The sequence below is a fragment of the Zootoca vivipara genome, chromosome 16 (genome assembly GCF_965207765.1).
Source record: "Zootoca vivipara chromosome 16, rZooViv2.hap1.1, whole genome shotgun sequence".
Taxonomy (NCBI): domain Eukaryota; kingdom Metazoa; phylum Chordata; class Lepidosauria; order Squamata; family Lacertidae; genus Zootoca; species Zootoca vivipara.
This window is the reverse complement of record NC_142599.1, coordinates 17,967,456-17,991,783: the sequence shown is the minus strand read 5'-3', so window position 1 is coordinate 17,991,783 and position 24,328 is coordinate 17,967,456. Positions and strand designations below refer to the sequence as shown.

Genomic DNA, 24,328 nt, shown 5'->3' with positions numbered 1-24,328 from the left:
TGCGTAGAAGCGACTTCCGGTGCCGGCGCTGCCCGATTTCTGGTGCCCAGACATGGGCAGAGCGGCACTGGAAGTCGCTTCTACGTGTGCCGCTCTGCCCGATTTCCGGTGCCCAGACATGGGCAGAGCGGCGCCCGAAACTGGTTCTGCGCATGTCCAGACATGCGCAGAAGGAGCCTCCCTGGCCGGCAGGAGCTGCTTTGAAAATCCGGGGGAATTATGGGATATTTTGCCATTCGGGATTACAGCAGGAAACTGCTTTAAAAATGGGGGTTTCCCGCGAAAAATGGGAGATCGGCAGCTATGTCTTTGAAGTACTAGCCCTGTGCTCTTAAGTGCTGTGTGTGTGTCCACACTGGCCCTGTCAGTTTCATTAATTTCAGTGGGGTGTTTGCTCTAATCAGAGGTTTTCAACCTTTTTCGGTCCACGGCTCCCTGGACCAACTGCATTCTTTCTGTGGGGCTCAGGAGCCCAGTTGTGTCACCCCTTGCCTGCAGAGCAGGCAGCCGCTCACCCTTTTTCAAACACCCTCCCTTGTGGAGTGCTCCCTCTTCCTCCTCTCCCCTCTCCTTGGGAGTCCTCTGGGCAGCTACAGCTACCGCCCCTGGTCTCTGAGCTTCTGCCCCTGCCCCAAAGAGGGGTGCCTCCTCACACTGCCCCATGGGGGCCTGAGATGCACATCATGGCCAGGCCCAGAGGCACCATTCACCTGGGGAGCTTGTAGCCAGGGCTGCTGCAACAAACAGGTGTGCAAGCCTTTGGGAGGCAGAGACACAAGAGGGCATCAGAGGAGGGAGGGAAGGAAAGAGGGACCGAGGCCAGTGTGGCCTGCGGCACCCCTGACCAACATTCAAGGCACCCCAGGGTGTCACAGGACACTGGTTGGAAACTGTTACAGAAAAATAGAGGTGGTTGGCTTTTGCTGCCCAACTCCCCAAGGGACTGTGTCCCCTAAGTATCGGTCAGAGATGAATGGATGGAGGCAGGAGGCAGTGAAAGCAAGGCAGATCTTTATTTTTCTGTTGCAACAGAGTTCCCTCCCCTCCTAGCAAGGAGGCAAAAGAGACCCAGAACTTCTATTTTAAGGGTTTGCATTTTGGCGTGGAGAAGAAGGACATCCTCTCTACAAACAGTCAGAAATTACATCTCACATAAAGTGCGGTTGCTGTGGCTCAGGCAGGCCAAGGTGTGATATTCTTGAGGATTTAGCAAGTTTTACATAGTTCCAGACACAGTTTACACAAAACATTAGCATATCATAAGACATTTAGGATGCCAGACATCCCTCAATGCAGAGCATCTGGGCAAACAATGACATAGGAAAGGAATCCCTTCAGGAACTTCCCCTGTTTGCTATCTGCCTACCTGTTCTCAGGCAAGGAGGATTAAAGAGGCAGAGGAAATATTGAGAGTCTTTAGCAGAGCCAAGATGGCTTTTGGATTGCTCTCTTGTACTGTTTTAGACATGGCTTTTTACTTATGTATGTGTGTTTACCGTGTGCAATTATCAACATTTATTCTATACAGTCGTACCTCGGCTCCCGAATACCGTGGGAGTAGATCGAAAACCCGGAAGTGAGTGTTCTGGTTTTTGAACGTTCTTTCGGAAGCTGAACATCTGGCGGGGCTTCCACGGCTTCCTGCAGCCAATTGGAAGTCGCGTTTCGGAAGCCGAACAGACCTTAGAATTCCTATAACAAAACAGAGTAAAACTTAGTTGAAAAGCGCTCACAGGTCACTAATCTCTCTCTCCTGCTGTTGTCCAGGAGAGCTAAGTGGAACCTCCAGGGTGAGGGCAGTGTACCAGAGTCTAGGAATGTACCATTCTCAAAAGGAGGGGTGGCTGGCTCCCCCCCTCGCACCCCATCCTTTTGAAGCTCCTGCCTGTGTGGGATGCAAATCTTGTTCCCAAGATGCTCAGCTACCTCCAGCCTCTGTGAGTCTGAGTCCAGGAATGCCTGCTTGCAGTGGGAGAAGGAAGTGGGTGGGAATCGCTTTGGAATTCCAGCCTGGATAATTCGAGTTGGTGAATTAAGCACCACTCACTGGGGCCTGGCTTTGCTTAGCCGAAGGGCAGTGGTGGCAAATGGTCACAGTCTTGTACCTGGATCACACCAATACACACTCTCCAGCTGTAACTGCGCATCTTTGGACTCCCCTTCTCCTTCATTTTGGGGTGCATGTTTTCAACCCCCCTCAAAAACTGCGAGCTGTGGAAAAAAATATAAGGGAATTCTTTGCAAAGTCCCATGAGAATGGAGTGGTTTTTTTTTTTATAAAAAAGAGGGCGGTGTGGGGAGAGAAACTCAATTGTGCTTTCTTTTTCTTTTACGAGGTTCTTCCAGAACTGGTACAAAGGCAAAAAATGATTTGTGAATGCTTAAAAACAAAAGGAAACTTAAAGGCAGTTGTGAAATAAAACTACTTGAATGCGGTAAAAGTCTGGGGGGCGGGGAAGTTTTCCCCACTCACTTTTTACGTACTTCTTATTCCAGTATGAGATTGTGTTTGCCTTTCAGGGCTGATGGGAAATTTACAAAAATGTTGACTCTGTGCACACCACATGTTTAAAGCACATGGCCTTTTCCCTATGAAAAACAACCCTGGGAACTGTAGTTTACCCTGTCATGGCACACTAGTTCACGGCACCCTTCACAAACTAAGTTCTCAGGATTCCTTTTTCTTTTTTTGCAGGGGACTCATGTTGCTTTGAAGTTATGATGTGTATGCAGCCTGGATCAGCCCCCAAGTCCCACTGCAGGGCAAATGGAGGGCAGGCGGTGGTTTTAGCTGGGGTGTAGGAAGAGGGTTATATCTGGCGGGAGTTCTCTAATAGATGCACGGCTAGAGAGGTCTGGTTTGAAGCTTGCTCCGGCTCGGCCTACCTTCCAGGGCTGTTAGGAGGATAAAAGGGGACGGCCCCATGCTCCTTGGAGGAAGAACATCATACAGATGTGGAATGCTATTTCATTTTTGGAAAACTCATACATTATAAGGTCTAGTAAAGTTAAAGGTAAAGGGACCCCTGACTGTTAGGTCCAGTCGCGGACGACTCTGGGGTTGCGGCTCGCTTTATTGGCCGAGGGAGCCGCCGTACAGCTTCCGGGTCATGTGGCCAGCATGACTAAGCCGCTTCTGGCGAAACCAGAGCAGCACACGGAAACACTGTTTACCTTCCCGCCGGAGCGGTACCTATTTATCTACTTGTGCTGCTGTGCTTTCAAACTGCTAGGTTGGCAGGAGCTGGGACTGAGCAACAGGAGCTCACCCCGTTGCAGGGATTCAAACCGCCGACCTTCTGATCGGCAAGCCCTAGGCCAGGGGTCTGCAAACTTTTTCAGCAGGGGGCCGGTCCACTGTCCCTCACTCAGACCTTGTGGGGGGCTGGACTATATTTTGAAAACAAATATGAACGAATTCCTATGCCCCACAAATAACCCAGAGATGCATTTTAAATAACAGGACACATTCTACTCATGTAAAAACATGCTGATTCCCGGACCGTCCACGGGCTGGATTTAGAAGGCGATTGGGCCGCATCCGGCCCCCGGGCCTTAGTTTGGGAACCCCCGCCCTAGGCTCTGTGGGTTAACCCACAGCGCCACCCGTGAAGTTATGTGTCTGCAAAAACCTGAGCCTGGGTTACACCTATCCATATTAGCCTGTTAAGTGTAGGCCGCTGGTGTTTATACTGCCACCAGAAAATAGGCAGTGCCTTTTTTTAATGGCCTAACTCCCCATCTAAAAGTACTCAAGATTCCCCCAAGTTTATCAGTCAGAGGCGAATGAGCGCAGGCAGTGAAAGGAAGGCTGATCTTTATTAAGAGTTCTGGTAACAATACAGACAGACAACAGAAAATCAAGAAATGCACATCTGGGTGAAAGGAAGGTCCCTTGTCTGAAAGCATCGGAGGCTCCTTGCGTCGGCTGCTCCGACATCTGGATTTTGCTTCTCAAGGCACTGCTCCCCGTTGCTCTCCGCGCCTGGTCTGGGAAAACAGCGGCGTCTTGGCCCTGCAGAGTCCTGCTTGCCTCCAGCTGCCTCTCCGCCTAGCTCTAACTCCCTGCTTTAAATTGAGGCCCTGTTTTTCTAGGCCGGCCGCTCGTAACCGTTAATTTCCTGCCTGGCGGGGGAGCGTGAGCCGGGGCCGCAGCATGTCCTGTTCTTCCCAGGGCGCGCAGGGCAGCCCGGGACGCCGAATTCTCCCTGCGCGCTCCTCTTGGAATCCGCTCTGCGGCTCCCAGCAACCTCTGGCCGCAGGGCAGGGCTGGCCTGTTGGAGTTAGCAGGGCCCGGAGGGCTGCCTCTGGCCTCCGCCCTCCCTGGGCTGCTTACGTGGCCTTGGGGTCTCTCTCTCTCTCTCTCTTTTTGTGTGTGTGCACATTTGACGACTGCCCTTCCTACCCCCCTCCCAATGTTGGAACTGCTTCCCCCCCACCCGTCAAAACCAAAACCTTTCCAAAGCATTTCACATCCGTCTGCCTCGGACCCCTGGAAGCCAGGCAAGTCCGAAGTTTCTGCCTGTTTTTCGTTTGTCTGTTGGGTAGGGGGTGACGGTTGCGCAGCCTTGAAGCGCTTGCGAAAGGTCCCAGGTAGGACCGGGAGAGACTCCCTGCCGGAAATCCGGCAGAGCTGCTGCCAGTCAGTGTAGACAGTACTGAGCTAGATGGGCCAGTGGCCTGGCTTGCTATAAGGCACCTTCCAATGTTCTCACTTGGGGGAAGGGATGTAGCTCAGTGGTGGAGAGCATCTGCTTGGAATGCAGGGGATCTCCAGGTCGGCCTTGCTTCATAAAGCACTGGAGGGCTGCTGCCAGCCAGTGCGGTCACAGCTTTCTACCTTCCTAGGAAGGCTTTCCCCCCTGGAGTGTAGGAGGAGGGCAACCGAGGCAAAGAACCACACACACTTGCGCTGGCTGGGGGAGTAGACCTGGCAGGGGCCGTGGTAGCGCCAACTAGCCCCTTCTCTCAATCCTCTTGTAGGTATTCAGAGGTAGACTGCCGCTGGACCTGCAGGTTCTACTGCCCTAATAGTGGCTAAACGATCCCTTCTCCATGCATTTGGTCTAATACCCTTTTAAAGCCGGTGACCTTCACTCAGCACATCTTGTGATTGCAAATCCTGTAAATTAATGATGCATTGGGCAAAGATTGCCCCCCCCCCCTGCTCGTGTATATAGAGGACTGATTGGGTGGCAAATCATGAGGGTTAATCATGAGTGGGCTGGAGAAACTCGGAGCAGGGAGCTCATCTCTTGGGTGTTTTAAGGGGGCACCAAGGCTGTGCGAAGAGTTCTGAAGTGGGTCTGTGCCACCTCTCGGTGCTCTGGTGTGCCCTGGCTCTTTCCAGTTGCTGCAGCCTCTTGCCTTCAGCATCCAAGGGGAAATGCCGCGGTGGAGTCCCTCCCTTGTTGCTTGCCTTGGCACTGTCCTTCCTGGTCTAACTCTAGCTGTGCCAGTGGCCAGCCATGCAAGGGAGAATAGGGTGGAGAGAGAGAGAGAGAGACAGCCCTAGCGGGTGATGAACAGCTGTTTCCGCCATTGATTGCCCCACATGCCACACGAGCAGGAACTGTTTTCCAGGCTAGGTGGGCAAGATGGGCCCCCGGTTCTTTCTGCGCCAACAGGAAGACCCCAGTGCACATCTTTCAACACTCTGTTGCCTTGGGCTTCTGCCTCCCCACACTGTCCCCCACAAAAAGAGCACTTCACCCATGCGGGTGGCGCTGTGGGTTAAACCAGAGAGCCTAGGGCTTGCCGATCAGAAGGTTGGTGGTTCAAATCCCTGCAACGGCGTGAGCTCCCGTTGCTCGGTCCCAGCTCCTGCCAACCTAGCAGTTCAAAAGCACATCTAAGTGCAAGTAGATAAATAGGTACCGCTACAGCGGGAAGGTAAACGGCGTTTCCATGTGCTGCTCTTACTTTTTAGGAGGAAAAAAGTGCGCCTTATGGAGTGAAAAATACCGTGCCTTACATGCTGCCTGGGGCTGATGGGAGTTGTAGTTCAAAACATCTGGAGGGCAACAGGTTGGGGAAGATTATTCAGACTGCAGTGTCAACTCTCCTCTTATCTGTAAAGGTGGGGGCAAAGGACCCTTGGACGGTTAAGTCCCGTCAAAGGCGACTATGAGGTTGTGGCGCTCATCTCGCTTTCAGGCTGAGGAAGCTGGCATTTGCCCACAGACAGCTTTCCGGGTCATGTGGCCAGCAGGACTAAACCGCTTCTGGTGCAACGGGACGCCGTGATTGAAACCAGAGCGCACGGAAACGCCGTTTACCTTCCTGCCGCTGCAGTACCTGTTTATCTACATGCACTGGTGTGCTTTCAACCTGCTAGGTTGGCAGGAGCTGGGACGGAGCAACCACTGACCTTCTGGTTGGCATGTCCAAGAGGCTCAGTGGTTTAGACCACAGCGCCACCCGCGTCCCCTCTGATCTGTGCGCTTGTGTGTGCGTGAAAGAGAGCGAGAGCGCTGTTGTCAGCTGTGAAGGTGAGTTGCGTATGTGCGTTGGCGATCTCTGCAGATGCTGCAGGAAATGTCTTCGCTGTTCCCATTGCTGCCTTTCCTCCATATTCCGTCTCTGAATCCAGTCGCTCCAGAGAGCAGCGTTTGCAGCACCCTTCCTGACTCAGACAAAAGGGGTCAGGAAATGCAGCTGTGGCGAGGCTGAATGCTGGGAAGCATGACCCCTTACTCCACCCCACATCCAGGAAATGAGACGGGGCCCTGACTGCTGTACAGGGCTGGGCTGGGGGTAGAGAGATTGAGAGAGGGAGGGACAGGACCAGCAGGAAGTGGGACACCCGCAGTGGCGGCTTGGCTTTGATCAGGGGATGTCTCTCCCTCCAGATGTTCTCGGACCGCACTTTTCCTTCATCCCCGGCTACAGACCATGCTGGCTGGGGATGATGGGAACTGCAGTCCAGAGGTTTCCCAACGAGGAAAAGGTGTGCAGCGTTTGGGGCCTTATACTTCAGAGGAAAGGTGAGTTAATTGGGGACACGGCAGAAGCTTATGAAATGATGCAGGGCACGGGGAAAGGAAACAGAGGAAAGCTTTGCTTCCTCTCGCAGCGCACAGTTAAACTGCAGAACTTGGGATAGCTCAGTCGGTAGAGCATGAGGCTCTTCATCTCAGGGTCATGGGTTCGAGCCCCTCATTGGGCAAAAGATTCCCGCTTTGCAGGGGGTTGGACTAAATGACCCATGGGGTCCCTCACAATTCTACAATTCTATGAACGCACTCCTGCAGGAGACGGTGGCGGCCACCACATGGGATGGCTTTTAAAAAGCACTAGACAGATTCATGGAGGAGGTCTTGTCGATGGCTACTAGCAAATGCTTTTTTCTTTAAGAAATGTTTAGGGGTACTCTCATTTTGATTCAAGAAAACCACCATTTTAGGGTTCAAATCGGGGGGAAATAAATACAGTAAATGGACAAAAGTACAAAGATACACAAAATGCTTAAGGGTATGCGTGCCCCTGCATGGTTATGTTAGATAGTAAAATTCATGTTGAATTGCTGTTTTAGGGGTTGTTTTTAAAAGTCTGGAACGGATTAATCCATTTTGCAATACTTTCTATGGGAAAGCGTGCCTTGGTTTTGGAACGCTTTGGTTTTGGAAGGGACTTTCAGAACGGATTAAGTTTGAGAACCAAGGTACCACTGTACTAGGACCCGGGAGAGGCCCAGGTTCAAATCCTCACTTGGCCTTGTGACGTTCACCAGGTGACTTTGGGCCCATCACTGCTTCTCAGTCTAAATCTACCTCACAGGGTTGTTGTGTGAGCTAAATGAGGAGGGAGAGAACCGTGTATGTTACCTTGCTTCTTGGGCGAAGAAAAGGTTCCTGCAAAAAAACGAAACGAATTAAAAAGTGGCACCATAGCGCTTTAAACGTATGGCGCAAATGCATCCCTTGCTCTTTTTTAACGTCTGATTTTTATTGGTAATTTTAATGCTGCAATTCCTGGAGTGGCTTGACAATCCATCCTCAGGGAACCATGGAAACTGTAGTTCTGCGAGGGAGGGAATAGGGACTTCCTAAGAGAACCCCTCGCAAACTGCATTTCCCAGGAGCCTTTGCAGGAAGCCGTGGCTGTTCAAACCGGCACGGTACTGCATTAAAGGTGCACTGCAGATGGGCCTCTGGTGCAACAAATCTGCTTTCAATTTTTTGTTTGTTAAAGGGACGGTGACAATCCTTGCCCGCTGCGTGCTCGGAACTGGAGGGTAGGAGAGGGCATCCCTGCTTCTTGAGCTCTGCAAATGTGTGTGGTTTGTGGTTCCCAATTTGAGACCACCACCTCTAGGGATTTCCCCTGCTGCTCAGGCCCGTGTGCGTGTGTCCAGCGATGCCATTCTTTGGGTAGAGGTCTCCTGGGCACCCTCCGAGGCTTAGTGGCAGTCGCGTGTGTGACTCATTGGGCTCTGTGCCGGGAGAGTGGGTGGCTGCCGAGACAGTGGTCCCCTGTGCCAGCCGGGACACTGCCTCCATTGTGTGCTCCGCCGCCCGGAATCTCGAGGGTTTCGAGGCGAGGTGGGCCAGAGTGGGGTGGGTCTCTACGTTGCCCTTTATCCGTCCCGGAGTGACCCTTTGCCTTTTACGCTGCCACCCCTCCCTCCCCACACAGCTGGAGGCCACGCTGGACCTGACCGAGCGGCGGCAGATCCGATCCGCCATCCGGGAGCTGCGGCGGCAGGAACTGGAGCGAGACGAGGAGGCGCTGGCATCCAAGCGCTTCCGGACGGAGCGCTGTGCAGAACGGCAGGAGAACAAGGAGAACGTGCTGAGGTGAGTCCTGGGAACCCCTTTCCTTTCCCCTCCAATCCGCTTGCTCAGCCTCTCCCCCGCACTACTTCTAAATAATTGCAGAATTGGTTGCGGAATCTCTAGGGTTGCGGAATCTCTAGGGTTGCGGAATCTCTAGGGTTGCAGGTGGCTTTGCTGACGTGCGTTGCCCTCTACAACATGTATCATGCAAATCGGGGAAGACTCCCTTCCTGAAGCCCTGGAGAGCTGCTGCCAGCCAGTGTAAGGTCGTATTGCGCTAGATGGACCCAATGGTCTGACTCCGGATAGTGAAGGGCTGTAGCTCAGAGGCAGAGCATCTGCTTTGCATGCAGAAAGAAGGTCGCTGGTTCGATTCCTGGCATCTCCAGGTAGGGACGGGAAAGAAAGATCTCCACCTGAAATCCCAGACAGCCTCTGCCAGTCAGTGTAGGCAGTGCTGAACTAGATGGACCCCACAGATCTGATTCAGTATGAAGCGACTTTCGAGGGAGGTTTCTGTCCCTGATATGCTGGAGGGGGTCGGTCAGCCAAGACACCTCCCTGCCAGCTCACTGGCCAGTGGTCTCACAGATCTTGGCCATCACCCCCCAACCTGATGATGTGTTCCTTGTGCCTTGTTTCCTACAGATCACGGCGGCTGGAGGAGGAACAGCAGCAGCAGCAGAAAACTCTGGACATTCTATCCGGGAAGTTGGAAACCATCCAGGATGTGGAGGAACTGACTGCTTTGGTGAGTGGCTTGTCCTCTTTTTTTGTACATGCCTGCCTTGGCTTTTGAAGCAGAGGGGATAAAGAGACCGAACAAAGAGCCAAAGTCCCGTGTTCGAATCCTGTCTCTTGCTGTTGGGCAAGCCCCATCCTCTCTCAGTATAAGCTATCTCGGTTTGCAATATACTCGATATTTGTTTACTTCCGAGATTACCCCCACTTGTAAGAAATGGGTTCTTTTAGTGCGGGAGCTCTCTGGGAAACGCTCTGAATTTTCAGAAGCGTGATGCCAATATGAATTTCACGATTGCAAAGTGGCAGGCTGCTGGCTTCCTTTCTGCAGCTTTTTACTTGGGTACGAGCTGGCCGGGAGTTCTGGATCTGACATTCCGTAGGCTCTGGGGAGATAACTGCCTCGTTTGTCTCTTTCCCTGGCCGCTGCTAAGTGCCTTGGCAAAGAAAGAGTGCCATTTAGTGGCCAGCTCATGTAACTGCCCCTGTCTTTCCAGTATGGGGGGGGGGGCAATTTTCATCCAGAGGGCCGCATTCTCTCCTGGCCAACCTTCTGAGGGCCACATGCTGGTGGCGGGTAGGGCCAGAGTCAAAGTCAGATGGAGCAATGAATGTGCACTTTGCCTTAGGACACTAGGCTAGTTTCTGCAGACACTCCATTGCCTCTTTCCGCCCTCTATCCACACAAGTAAGAGGCACGGTTAGAGTCCCAGGACACATCTTGTTCCCCATTTGTAAGAAATCGATCTTTCAGGGTGGCAGCACCTATGGAACTCCCTGCCTATTGATATCAGGCAAAGGACTTCACTGTACTCTTTTTCAGAGCCTGCTAAAAAACTTTTTTAAAAAAAAAAGAGATAAGCCCACTCAGATGCTTAGATTAGAACATTGATGAGAGTTTTAAACTGCTTTTAGTCTATTGTTATTTTATCTGTGAATTTTTCCGAATGATAATTGTTTTACCTTTGTGGTAAACTGTCAGAGGTTCTTGCGACTACTCCAGAGTAACGACGCTCCGCATGCTTGTCTTTAAACAGTTTTTATTAGTGCAGTCTATTTACAGTGAGACAGGTGTGTAAAAACATGGCTGCTCATTCCGATGCAGAATCCGGCACTGCCCCCCCCCCCACGTGATCTTCTCCAACATAGGAGTCTTGGGAAAGTGAATCTCCTCCCTTTCTTTCTCCTGTGTAATTCCGGAACCGGAGGAAAGGGTCTACGCTCCATGCTTTCCTTTTCCCCATTCTCTCCCTCTCTTCCCTCCATCCTGTGTCGCTGGGGCTCTCCCATGCTGTCGGAGCCCTGGCACCCTCTCTCCACTTCCTGACTGGCCTCCTCAGAGCCCTCGCTTCCATCACTGCTTGGGGAGGAGCTACTTCTGATGCAAGGGGGAGGTTCTCTGTACTTTCTTCCCCTTACATAAACCAACCACTTTTTTTGCAATCAAGCAGTACCTAAATTTTGTGTAATAATAATAATAATAATAATAATAATAATCCCAGCTGTTCAAAAGCATCCAGGGAAGGTGTGAAGCAAGGCTGGAGAGGGGCGTGGCCCAATGAAAGGGGGCGTGGCTTTTGAAGATGTGGGTCCTTGGGAAAGCACCCAGGGCTAGATAGAGATGCTGGGGGGGGGCATGTTTGGTCTCTGCACCCTACCCCTTCAATGCTACATTTTAGGGTGTCTGGCTGTGCTTTGCAGCCAACAGGTCCCTCCTTGAAAAGCAAGCAGGGCCTTCTCAGTGTTAGCCCTTCCGTTTCACCATGTGGAGATCACCCGTGTTTCTCCTCATTTTAAAAAAAATGAATAAAAATGGCACACTTATCTAACCAGCTGGTATTTGAGTGCAGGTCGGGGCTCACAGCATCAATCTTGCCTGCGCCCTATTGGCCCAGGGCTGGCCTTGACTTGGGGAGAACGAGGCAGGCCTGAAGCCGACCTGTAAAAGTGGCTGACCTTTCCTTTTCTCCCATCAGATGCGGGCGGCCAGCGAATACGAGGAACGGAAACTGATCCGTGCCGCCATTCGCAAACTGCGTGCTGAAGAAATTGAAGGTATGACGGGCTCTGACTTAAGGGGAGGAAGAGAGACCTGAAGTTCCCAAGGGTGTTTGTGTGTGTCTTCCAGGAATTGTGAGGGCCGGAAAGGAGGGGGCTGGCAAAAGTGCGGAAAGAGTACCCGAGAGACCATTTTGCTTATTTGTATTTGTTGCTTATTGTATATATATATTAGGACCTAGCGTATTTTTGTGGCTCCTTAACAAACTGTTTTAAATACGGCTTTTTTAAATTGTTGCATCCCACCCTCGGGAACATCCGGTGAAGCCGAGGAAGATTCAGGGCAGATAAAAGACAGAACCTCTTTGCATGGTGGATTGTTAAACTACAGAACTCACTTCCTCGTGAGGCAGTGATAGCCATCAACCTAGGGCCAGGGGTTCCCAAACTAAGGCCCGGGGGCCGGATGCGGCCCAACTGCCTTCTAAATCTGGCCCGCGGACGGTCCGGGAATCAGCATGTTTTTACATGAGTGGAATGTGTCCTTTTATTTAAAATGCATCTCTGGGTTATTTGTGGAGTATAGGAATTCGTTCACATTTTTTTCAAAATAATAGTCTGGCCCCCCACAAGGTCTGAGGGACAGTGGACCGGCCCCCTGCTGAAAAGGTTTGCTGACCCCTGACCTAGGCAGTTTTAAAGGAGGATCAGATCAATTTGAGGTGGAGGAGGTTTTCAGGGCCTACTAGCCATGACGCCTATGCTCTGCCTCCACGATTGGAAGCAGGATTCTGAATGCCAGTTGCTGGAAACCGCAGAGGGGGAGGAGAATGGCTCTTGGGGAAGAATCCTGCTTGTGGGTTTCCCAGGTGAGGCATCTAGTTGGCCACCGGGAGAAGAGGATGCTGGACTGGATAGGCCATTGGCTGGATCCATGCTGGTGGTGGGCGGGCCTGGGCCCCACCCGCCTGTCAACTATGCAGAAAAGCATGCCACCCGACCAATTGGCAATGAGCATAGCTGCGTGGCATGATGACTGGCGCATTCCTCAGCCGCCGCCATTCAGTTGGGTGGCAGCGGGCGGAAGGATGGTGGGAACAGCTGAAGAGTCTGTGGCGGGGAAGAGGATCCGCTGGCCGGAGGAGAGGCGGCCCGGGGGCCTTGCGGAAGTCACTTGAGGGCCGCATACGATGAGTTGCAAATACGTGCCGGGAAGCAAACTTCCAGAGGCGAAATAAAAAATTCCTTCAGTAGCACCTTAAAGACCAACTAAGTTTATATTTTGGTATGAGCTTTCGTGTGCATGCACACTTCTTCAGATACACTAGAAACAGAAGTGTCAGACCCAGAGGCGAAACCTGCTTTATTTATTCTCTTCCTCTCTCAAGCTGCAGCTTTGGCGGGGAAAGCTTACTACAACCGGCGGGAGACGGATGAGGCCCTGGCGGTCAAAGGGAGGGAAGGAAACACAGTGGACGGGGGCACCTCTGAGGTGAGCGGAAGTCATGTGCAAAAAGATGGCCACAAATGTCCCTTCGCAAGCTGCCCCCTCTCCTCGGCACCTGAGTCTTCCTGTTGGGGTCTTCTGCATAGCTTATGGGACAGAAGGGCACCGGGAAGCAGAGCTGTAGCTAGGTGATCTTGTGCCCCTGGCAGAACTGTACAGATTCTAGCCCCTAGATTCTAGCCCCCTAGCCAGGGACAAATTAGCTCTTCTTTCCACCTCTCCTCCAACACCCCCCTCCACCCATTCAATTGCCTTTGACAAGGTGCCCCATGATATTCTTGTAAAGAAGCTGGTAAAATGCGGGCTAGACAATGCTACCATTCAGTGGATTTGTAACTGGCTGACTGACCGAACGAACCCAAAGGGTGCTCATCAATGGCTCCTCCTCATCCTGGAGAGTAGTGACTAGTGGGGTGCCACAGGGTTCTGTCTTGGGCCCAGTCTTATTCAACATCTTTATCAATGACTTGGATGATGGGCTTGAGGGCATCCTGAGCAAGTTTGCAGATGACACCAAATTGGGAGGGGTGGCTAATACCCCAGAGGACAGGATCACACTTCAAAATGACCTTAACAGATTAGACAACTGGGCCAAAGCAAACATGATGAATTTTAACAAGGAGAAATGTAAAGTACTACACTTGGGCAAAAAAAAAAATGAAAGGCACAAATACAGGATGGGAGACACCTGGCTTGAGAGCAGTACATGTGAAAAGATCTAGGAGTCCTGGTAGACCACAAACTTGATATGAGTCAACAGTGTGTTGCAGCAGCTAAAAAAGCCAATGCAATTCTGGGCTGCATCAATAGGAGTATAGCGTCTAGATCAAGGGAAGTAATAGTACCATGGTATTCTGCTCTGGTCAGACCTCACCTGGAGTACTGTGTCCAGTTCTGGGCACCACAGTTCAAGAAGGATACTGACAAGCTGGAATGTGTCCAGAAGAGGGCAACCAAAATGGTCAAAGGCTTGGAAACAATGCCTTATGGGGAACGGCTTAGGGAGCTGGGTATGTTTAGCCTGGAGAAGAGAAGGTTAAGGGGTGATATGATAGCCATGTTCAAATACATAAAAGGATGTCATATAGAGGGAGAAAGGTTGTTTTCTGCTGCTCCAGAGAAGCGGACACGGAGCAATGGATTCAAACTACAAGAAAGAAGATTCCACCTAAACATTAGGAAGAACTTCCTGACAGTAAGAGCTGTTCGGCAGTGGAATTTGCTGCCAAGAAGTGTGGTGGAGTCTCCTTCTTTGGAGGTCTTTAAGCAGAGGCTTGACAGCCATATGTCAAGAATGCTTTGATGGTGTTTCCTGCTTGGCAGGGGGTTGGACTGGATGGCCCTTGTGGTCTCTTCCAAGTCTATGATTCTATGATTCTAATTCCTCACGCACATCACCTTGTAATGAATTCTTTCACAGATTGGCCGAAACGTCACGAGTCTAAGTACGCAACGTGAAATTGGCATTTGGAGTTTGTGAAATTTAAAGAGAAAGGAATGTGGCCTTGAAAAAAATAGGGGAAAACAGGGCCCCCACATATCATAGAAAGACCCTCTATTTAAAACTTTTTCTTATGAGGCAATAATCGATATTTTTATTTATAGACATATTGATGGACATATTTTAAAGCCGATTTTGCGCCCCCCCTCGTCTGCACCCCTGGCGGGGGCCTTCCTCACCACCCCCTAGCTATATCCCTGCTGGGAAGCTGCCTTAGATGTAGTCAAACCCCCTGATCCATCCATCTCAGTGTTGCCTACACTGACTGGCAGCAGCAGCGGCCCTCCCGGATTTCGGGTGGGGATTTTCTGCCTGCCCTACCTGGAGATGTCTCTAGGAGACCGAACCTGGGTGGTACTGCCTGCAAAGCAGGCCCTCCGGCCACCTGAGCTGTGGCTGTCCAGGTGGGTGTGGGAATGGAGGTTCCCCCCCAGCCCCAGCTGGTACAGCTAAAGGGGTCAGGGACAGTGGGAGTTTTAGCTTGGAGGGTCATCTGTTCCCCACCTCTCTCCTAGGAGGTCTGGGGTGAGCTGAGGTGTGTGGTTTGCAGGGGTCCCTCTTGGAAGGGCCGTTGGTTGCTGCCGTTTCTGTCCCCGTTCAGTTTGGCAGTCGGCTCGGGGCTCACCCGCGAGCATTGCACCCTGCAGACTTTGTGGAAAAAAAGCAGCATTGCAGATTTGGGTTTCCCGAGCAGTGGCGCGGGTTGTCCACTAGGTGGCAGTTTTCTCCCAGGGAAAAAAAAAGAGAGGAAGATTTTGGTCTAGCCCAGGTCCTTGCTTAGAACCTTGATTCTGATGAAGGATGTCTGGAGTCTCCATGCTCACCCCCCCTCCAACTCACTCCCCCCCCCAACCTAGATAGACTTGCAGAAACATTTGTCTTCCCTCTGTGGGGTTTTGCTCACTTTGAACTCCAATCCACGAAGACAGGCATATATATATATATATATATATATATATATATATATATATATATATATATATATATATATATATATATATAGTATGTATAACACATCCTTATTCAGTCATGGTGAATTTTAAAAAAAGAGAGCCATGTTCTACATTTAAACTGGCATATACTGCAGCCCCGATTCAAATCACTGCCTCCCTCCGCCAGGCTGCTTTTTGGGAAAGACATGGGGGGGGCCCCCTACGGTAGTTTTGGACGTCAACTCCCTCTAGCCCACCCTCCTCCCCAGCCGAGTTGGAAGCTGCAGTCCAAAAATGGCTGCACCGACCACCGTGGCCGATGGAAGTTGTAGTCCGGGAACACCTGGAGGGCACTATAGATGCTTGGCGAAGGCTGCCTTCAAACCGTTGCGCGGGTGGTCTCTCCCCTGCTGCCTCCTCCTGTGCGAAGCCCCCTCTCAAATTTCTCCTCCCTCTGCGCCCCCCCCCGAATGCCCACATTCTGTTCAGCATCTTTGAAAAAAGAGTCAGGGGACCGGGGACTGTGGTTGCCTAGCAACCCGGCGTTAACCTGGATGGATGGATTATTTTGAGGAGGGGGCTGCATCTTGTTGCTTAGCAACCGCTCCCACATAGATGCACGCTCTGCCTAATTGTTCGTTGTGGTAGGGGGATCGGCTCCCTAATTTTAGCGGCGCTCTAGTTTTGGGCACTTGCCTTGTTTTGGAGGGCAGGACCTGTGGAGAACATTTGGATGGGTGTGACAAGGTATTTTTTTGTGTGTGTGTGTCTGCTGGATGCTGCCCTCGGTTGGCAGTCACCAAACCTTTGTCTGCCTCTCAGATTCTTTCTCGTTGAGGTGCTACACCTGACCTGTTGTGTGGTGATTTGGGGGCACCCCCTCCACAGGTGAATAAAGACCTTGCTTAAAAAATTGAAATAAAAAACCCTGGATCCTTGATTCCTTGCCGATTCAGCACCCCTCTCACCTCTGTGCTTGCCGTCGCAAATGCAGGTTGGTGCTGCCACTCTGCACATGCACAGGTGCCCTTTGTAAGGGTGAAAAGCCCATCCTTTGGAAGCTACTTTTCGAATCGGGCATCGGATCGAAAGGGTGTGGCAATATGCGGGTGGACGTTCGCCTCTGCTGGTGTGCTCAGGTGAGGTTGCTGTGTCGTATGCAGAGTGATGCCGGCTGACGCTGGGCTTTCCCTCTCCCATCTCTCCTCAGGTGCAGGAGCGGGAATTGATCAGGGCCCAGATCCGGGAGCTGCGAAGCCAGCAGCAGCAGGAAGCAAAGCCAGCAGACATGCCGGGTGAGTCTACCTCTGTGATCAAGGGTTAGGGAACTATGGGGTGGGGTTTCACTCTTCCGCTCATCGTGACCTTCCAGTGCGGTGTAGTGGTTAAGAGCACTAGACTCATAATCTGGGGAACCGGGTTCGCGTCTCCGCTCCTCCACATGCAGCTGCTGGGTGACCTTGGGCTAGTCACACTTCTCTGAAGTCTCTCAGCCCCACTCACCTCACAGAGTGTTTGTTGTGGGGGAGGAAGGGAAAGGAGAATGTTAGCCGAAGGAGAATGTTAGCCACTTTGAGACTCCTTCGGGTAGTGATAAAGCTGGATACCAAATCCAAACTCTTCTTCTTCTGATCCATCCTTTCTGGCAGATTCCTCCACCCCCGTGGGAACTCTCCTGCTCCTGGACCCTGTCGCTGGCCAAGCACCCGCCGAGCCACCCTCGCTGTCAGAGAGCGGGCCGGATCCAGAGTCGAGCGCCGAGGCCAGCTCCCGAGACAGCGACTCCAGGACTGAATCCCCTCCTGCTTCCGAGGAGGAGACGGGCACCGGCCGCATTTCCGCTCCAGAAGACAGCGAGGGGTTGAGAGCTCCTGAAGGAGGGTCCGCTGCCGGTGAGACCCCGCAAGGGCAGCCGGAGGCTCCGAGTGTGGCCAGCGATTCCTCCCAGGAAGAGGAGGCTTCCCCGAAGTTGCCGAGCGAAGAGACTCTGAGAGAATGGGTATGTGGCTGCCATTCCCCCTAACCGCACGGGAAGGGGATGAATAGTGCGGGTGTGGGGAAAGGTTTGCCACTCAAGGGCCACATTCCCTTCTGGGCAACTTTCCAGGGGCCGCATGCAGGAGAATGCGAGTGGGAGGGGCAACAAATGCACATTTTACCTCTGTACAGTAGGGTAGTTTCTATACAGCTCCTCCCTCCTTTGTTTTGAGGGCTTGAGGACACTTTCCAGGCAGGCAGAAACTTTCAGGGTGCATGTGAGGTGCTGTGTGGCCTTGGGGCAAGGGGGTGTGGCTGGTAGGGAAGGAAGTCGCATCATTTGCCATTCCGCCTAGTATTTGCCGCATGCAAAAAGCAAGAGAAAAAACAACAATGTGGTTTTGGGTGGAACAAGAACTTTAGCAGAATGGAAACATGGTCATAACTCCCGACTCTTTTTTTTTGCTAGAGAGGTGGCCCTCGCTCCAGGATCCCGAAAGGGGTTGCACTGAGAACCCCCTTCACAAAATGAAGGGTAAAGACCTCTGTTTTAGCAGAGGCGTTCAGTGCAACCCCACCCACCCACCCTGGTCCTTGAGCCTCTTTGAAGGCACGCTAGGAGCCTGTCACCGTCAGAGAGGCTTGTCATCCGATGTCATTGCAACAGAGAGACCGTGAGGTGTAGTAGTTAGAGCAGCGGTTCCCAAAGTGGGTGGTAGGGCCCACTGGTGGGGGAGGGAGGCACTAAGAGGCGTGAAGGGGCAGCAGCGGGGGGCGGGGGGGTCAGGCGCAGGAAGGGGCGGGGGGGTCAGGCGCATCAGAGTTTGAAAGGCTGCTATGTCTAGATCAGGGGTCCCCAGACTTACCGGCGTTTGGGCCGGTTCCCACTGCGCCGATCGCACGGCGGGCATAGCTGCCAAGTTATCCCTTTTTTAAAGGGATTTTCCCTTATGCTGAATAGGCTTCCTCGCGAGAAAAGGGAAAACTTGGCAGCTATGGCGGCGGGCCGGAGGACGGGGGAGCGCGCGCCTGTGTGGGCCGGCGGGCGGGGGAGTACGGGCGCTTACTGGCGCGGCGGCACGCTTCCAGGGTGGAAAAAGCGCCGAAAATCCGTTGTGCGCATGCGTATGGGCCTCCCCCCGACCCGGAAGTGCACCAGAAATGACCTCTTCTGGGTCGGGAGAGGCCCATACGCATGCACACAAAGGATTTTTGGCGTTTTTTTCCCGACCCGGAAAAGCGCTGCCGCGCTGCGCGCCATAAGATCAGGCGGCGGGGGTCGTCGCGGGCCGGATTGGCAGGCCAATTGGGCCGCATCCGGCCCCCGGGCCGTAGTCTGGGGACCCCTGGTCTAGATCAAGTTCATCAACTTGTTGAACTAATTCAGCTAAATAATTGGAGTTTGAATAAATGTGAAATTCATCAATACTGTTTTGAATTTCATTGTGCCATTCTCTTCCTTAACAAGCCAGGCAAACTGCTATTCTGAATACAGTGGTACCTTGGTTCTCGAACTTAATCCGTTCCGGGAGTCTGTTCGACTCCCGATACCGTTCGAAAACCAAGGCGCAGATTCCGATTGGCTGCAGGAGCTTCCTGCACTCAAGCGGAAGCAGCATTGGACCTTTGGCTTCTGAAAATTTTTTGCAAACCGGAACACTTACTTCCAGGTTTGCGGCGTTCAGGAGCTGAATTGTTCAGAAGCCAAGCCGTTCGAGTACCAAGGTACCACTGCAATGCTTTTTTATATGGTAGGGGGAACCAGAGATGAGTTTATGGAGCTAAGGGTACGGTGGCCCGAAAAGGTTTGGGAACCACTGAGTTAGAGTGTCAAACTAAGACCTTGGGAGACCAGGGTTCAAATCCCCACTTGGCCATATAGAATCATAGCGTTGGAAGGGACCTGAGAATCACTTAGTCCAACCACCTCCAAATCACGAATAGGAAGCTGTCAGGGATCGAACCTGCAACATTGATGTTATCAGTGCTCTCTCAGCCTAAACCTACCTCTCAGGGTTGTTGTGGGGATTAAATGAGAACCACGTGTGCCAACCTTGAGCTCCTTGGGAGAAGAAGATGGCATTTACAGCGGTACCTCGGTGTAAGAACAGCCCTGTTTGCGAATGATTCGGTTTATGAACTCCGCAAAACCGGAAGTAGTGTCCCGGTTTGAGAACTTTACCTCGGTCTAAGAACTGAATCCGAATGGGGGAAGGCCACCGGTGCTGGCAGGCCTCATTAGGGAAAGCACGCCTCGGTTTGAGAACGGACTTCTGGAACGGATTGAGTTCGTAAACCAAGGTACCACTGTAAAGGCAATAAATCAGGTGATCAGCAGGTGGGTGGGACCTGCCTCGGGCAAAATTTGGCCCTTGAGGAAGAGAGGGGCAGACACAGATCTGGTGGGGTGAATCCACCCTCTATATTCTGGCTGCTCTTTTGAGATCTGCCAACCTGCGTGGCTGGGCAATGGGTTCGATTCTTACCCTATTTTCTCTCCACCGCCCCTCCCCCCCAACCAGCAGGATGCACCTCAAGCCCCAGAGCAGGAAGCGGGTGTCGTGGACAGCAGAGAAAGCGGTAAGGTCTTGAGCCAAGCCTAATAGGTTGGTGGACATTGGTTGACGGGTGCTGGGTTGCACATGGGGGGGCTGAGCCTATTGAGAGGTGGGGGCTGCCTTTGGAATGCTGTGGGTCAGCCTGCACTAGATATGCTGTTATCCCCAGCCAGTGTGGCTGGGGAATTGTAGGCCCCGAAACGTCAGGGTGTCAAAACGTGCCTTTGATGGAGCCCAGGCCCTTGATCCATCTAGCTCAGTGTTGTCTACACTGACCGGCAGCAGCCCTCCAGTGGATTTTGGACAGGGATATTTCCTGCCCAGTCCTAACTGGAGGTGTTGCCTGGCAGTGAACCCACCTTCTGCATGCAGAACAGATGCCCTACGGCTGAGCTTGTGGCCCTTCGCCATACTTGAGTCAGAAACTTGGTCAATCTGGCTCAGTATTTTCTATCTACACCGACCGCCTGCGTTTCCCAGCCCTGCCTGGAGATCTTGGGAATTCAACCTGCGACATTCTGCATGCAAAGCAGATGCTCCATCTAGTTCAGTTCTGTTAACACTGACTGGAAGCAGCTTCCCGGAGTTTCAGACCAGGGCTTCTTCCTGCCCTACCTGGAGATGCCTTTGGGGATTGAGCCACGCACCTTTTGAACGCAAAGCAGCTGCCCCGCCAGTGACCTATTGGTCCACCTAGGCCAGTGCTGCCTCCACCGACCTGCAGCAGCTCTCCAGGGATTCGCAACCGTACCCGGAGATGTCATCGGGGATCGAACCTGGAACCTTTTGCATGCAAAATGGACGCATTACCGCTGAACTGTCTTCCATCCCCGAGCGGCGTCCTTTTCCTTCTGCCGAAGGAGAGAGCTGTGTGTTCGTCACGCACGTACTCCCACCAGGCCCAACCGGCAGCCCACATCTTCCTTTCTAGAGACCCTACCCGTGCCTGGAATCTCGTGTGTGTGTGTGTGTGTGTGTGTGTGTGTGTGTGTGTGTGTGTGTGAAGCAGGCCCTCTCGGGCATCCCAGAGCTCTCTGGCCGCAGGCCGGCCTTGACAACGTGGCTTCGCTTGCTTACGAGAGCTGAGCGCAAGCCCCGGGAGGTGCCTCATCCAGCCTTTAATCCCTGCGACATCCTTGCTGCCTTAGACCTCGCCCGCCCTCTCTTCACCCCAGCTGCAATTTTGGAAAAACTCCGGCCACCCTTGTCCCGTCCTCTCTGCAAAGACAGGGTCGGGACCCTCAACCCGGATCTGCTGCAAAGGGAGCCCGGGGTCTGCCCTGGCCCGGGGCGACGTGCCCCTCGTTTTGGGCTCTGGGCCTCTCGCTGCGGTTGTCCTTGCACCCCCCCTCCCTGCCTTTCCCCCCTCTGCCAGGCAACGTCTAAGGCTTCCTCCAAGGGCCATGAAAGGGAATCTGTTGCTCTGCAAAGCTGGACCTTTTGCATTCCTTCTCCCAATAAGGTCAGGAACGGCTCCTTGCTCCATCCTCAGCTGCTTTCTCCCCCCGCCCCGCACGTCTTCCTTTCTCCTCTGGGCTTTGCTCTGTCCCAGTCGCTCTCTCCTCCCCACCCCCACTCCCTTGTTCCCTGGCAGATCGAGGAGCCTCCAGGGCCCCCCTTTGCAAACACTTTCTCCCTCCACTTTGACTGAATCTCCAATCTTCGGTCACGTTCCTCGATGCCCCTCTCGCCTTCTCACTTTCCCGAAGGGTGCAAAGACTCCAGGAGTTTGGCAAGGCCAGCTGCAGAAACCGACGGGAGGTGTTTTTTTTTAAATAACAAAAAAACCACATTGACGTCTTTTGTTGCTCTTCTGCAGTTCATCACCCTGGGATCTTTAGGGAGGGAGGGCGATTCGTAAATCCAGTTCTTAATAACAGACGGAAAGGAATAATTATGAAGAGTCGTCCTTTCCTCTGGCCCCAAAGTTCAGCCACAGGGCAGAAGTTGTGGCTCTTCTTGCACAACAAAAACACACACACCGTGGAATAGGAACTCCTGGCAACGAGAATTCTTACAAGTGGGGAACTGGGACAGGCTGTCTTGCTATCCCATGTTTTTTGAAGGCTTTTTGCATCATTATCGTCTATTAAGGCCATGCACCACCCTCCTCCAAATCTATTATTATGGCTGTAACCAAGTGACACGACATCAGCCTTGCCTGTGCAAGGTCCTGAGTTCAATCCTCGGGGATGAGAGAAGACCCCTGCCTGAATCCCTGGAGAGCTGCTGCCAGTTCGAGTGGACAGTACTGAGCTAGATGGACCCAATGGCCTGACTTGGTATAAGGCAGCTTCCTTCCTACATTCCACTTCAATCTTACCCAGAACAGTGAGGGCTAGAATCTTAGCTTGTTTTTAAGCAGAAGGTGCCACAAGCTCAGTGACAGATGCGTCTGCTTTGTGCATAAGTAAGTCTCAGGTTCAGTCCTCAGCATCTCTGGGCAGGGCTTGGAAAATTCAGCATGGTGTTCTTGACACTGACTGGCAGCAGCTCTCCAAGGGAGATGCCTGGAAGGGGCCATTGGGGTTTCACCTGGGGCCTTCTGCCTTCCAAGCAGGTGCTCTGCAACCAAGCTATGCTCCTTCCCCACTGGAGAACCCCTTTGTCTAACCCCGTGGTTCCCAACGTGGGGCGCAGTTTGATTTTTAAGGGGGGCAATTCGAGAATGAGCTTTTAACAGTGAATGGCCTTTTAGGCTTCCTCCACGTGAATAGGACATCAGTTTTTGAATAATAAGAATTATATGTCACGGGGGGGTGGCGCATCTGGATTTTAGAGATGTTTAGGTAGGGCATGGCCGAAAAAAGGTTGGGAACCACAAGAAGTCTAACCTCTTGAGAAGCTTCAGAACCTTTTGTTTAACAGAGCTTCATTTCCCACCCCCCTTGACAGTTTGCTCAGCAGCTTCATCCATTGCCGCCCCCCAGACCCGTGCCCCCCCAGATGCCCGCTGCGGTGAAACCACACAAACAACGCCACGCCAGGCAACCAGCACAGGTAACAACCGTCTGGCCTAGCGATGGATTGCCCCTTGGCTGTGTTAAGGGGGCTTTCATTCTTTCTCTCTCTTTCTCTGTGGCATAGTTGCTACTTATCTAACAGGACAGGGGAACCTTGGTGCCAGAGGTGCCGTTGTGTGGGTTTTGTTTCAGCCCCCTCCCAGGTGTTTTGCATTATTTTTATTTTTTTATTATGCCTTCCAAAAGAAGCTGCCTTAGAATCGTAGAAATGTAGAGTGGGAAGGGACCCTGAGAAGAATCATCTAGTCTCGTGGTTCCCAATGTGGGGCACACACCCCACGGGGGGGCAATTTGATTTTAAGGGGGGGGGTAACTTGGAAGCTTTTTTTAGACCAAGTTAATGGCCTTTTAGGCTTCCTCCATGTGAATTAAGAGCTCACTTTTTGAATGAAAAGAATTATATGTCACCGGGGAGGGGGGCGCACCAGGATTTTAGAGATGTTTAGGTGGGGCATGATCTAGTTCAGGCATCCCCAAACTGCGGCCCTCCAGATGTTTTGGCCTACAACTCCCATGATCCCTAGCTAGCAGGACCAGTGGTCAGGGATGATGGGAATTGTAGTCCAAAACATCTGGAGGGCCGAAGTTTGGGGATGCCTGATCTAGTTCAACCCCCTGCAATGCAGGGATACGCAACAGAACCATACGGGGATCGAACCTGCACCCTTGGCGTATTCAGCACTGTGCTCTAACCAACTGAGTTATCCAGGCCCCAACAGTAGACATAGGAATATATGAAGCTGCTTTATACCGAGTCAGACCGTTGGTCCATCTACCTCGGTAGTGTCGACACTGACTGGCAGCAGCTCTCCAGGGTTTCAAGCGGGGGACGTTTTCTGCCCTACCTGGAGGTGCTGTTGGGGATCCAACCTGCGGCCTTCTGTATGCCAAGCAGGTGCTCTTACCGTTAAGTCGCGGCCCTTTTTAAACAGGAACATAGGAAGCTGTCTTTATACCGAGTCCCCTCGTCGCTCCATCTAGCTCCATGTCGTTTTACACTGGGTGGCAGCAGGAACTCGCCAGTGTTTCAGGTCTCTCCCAGCCCTACTTAGAGATTGCAGGGATTTGAATCCGGGACGCTCTGTATGCAAAGCAGAAGCGCCTCCACTGAGCCACGGCCATTCTGCACGGAAGAAATCGGTCAGTTAGTATACAGTGGTACCTCGACTTACGAAGACGATCCGTTCTGCGGCACTCTTCGTAAGCCGAAGTCTTCGGTTGTCGAAGCGCTCGTTCTGCGCATGCATGAAGCGTGATTTTGCACTTCTGTGCATGCACGGACTGCGCACGCTGCTTCTGCACAGGCGCAGAACA

At 52.4% G+C, this 24,328-nt stretch overlaps 1 protein-coding gene across 11 annotated transcripts in view; it reads left to right on the top strand.

Annotated features, from left to right (window-relative positions):
* Positions 1 to 24,328, top strand: part of SMTN (smoothelin) — an 83,910-nt gene that overhangs the window by 15,269 nt on the left and 44,313 nt on the right. For 7 of the 11 annotated variants that reach the window (XM_088659816.1, XM_088659815.1, XM_088659817.1 and 4 more), the window contains exons 3-10: positions 8,638 to 8,798; positions 9,426 to 9,528; positions 11,495 to 11,573; positions 12,905 to 13,008; positions 16,667 to 16,751; positions 17,106 to 17,455; positions 19,956 to 20,013; positions 22,887 to 22,991. In XM_088659816.1, coding sequence (XP_088515942.1) covers positions 8,638 to 8,798; positions 9,426 to 9,528; positions 11,495 to 11,573; positions 12,905 to 13,008; positions 16,667 to 16,751; positions 17,106 to 17,455; positions 19,956 to 20,013; positions 22,887 to 22,991 — 1,045 coding nt within the window. The remainder of the gene's footprint in view (positions 1 to 8,637; positions 8,799 to 9,425; positions 9,529 to 11,494; positions 11,574 to 12,904; positions 13,009 to 16,666; positions 16,752 to 17,105; positions 17,456 to 19,955; positions 20,014 to 22,886; positions 22,992 to 24,328) is intronic. The other 4 variants (XM_060269543.2, XM_060269542.2, XM_088659814.1 and 1 more) reach the window with 4 other exon arrangements.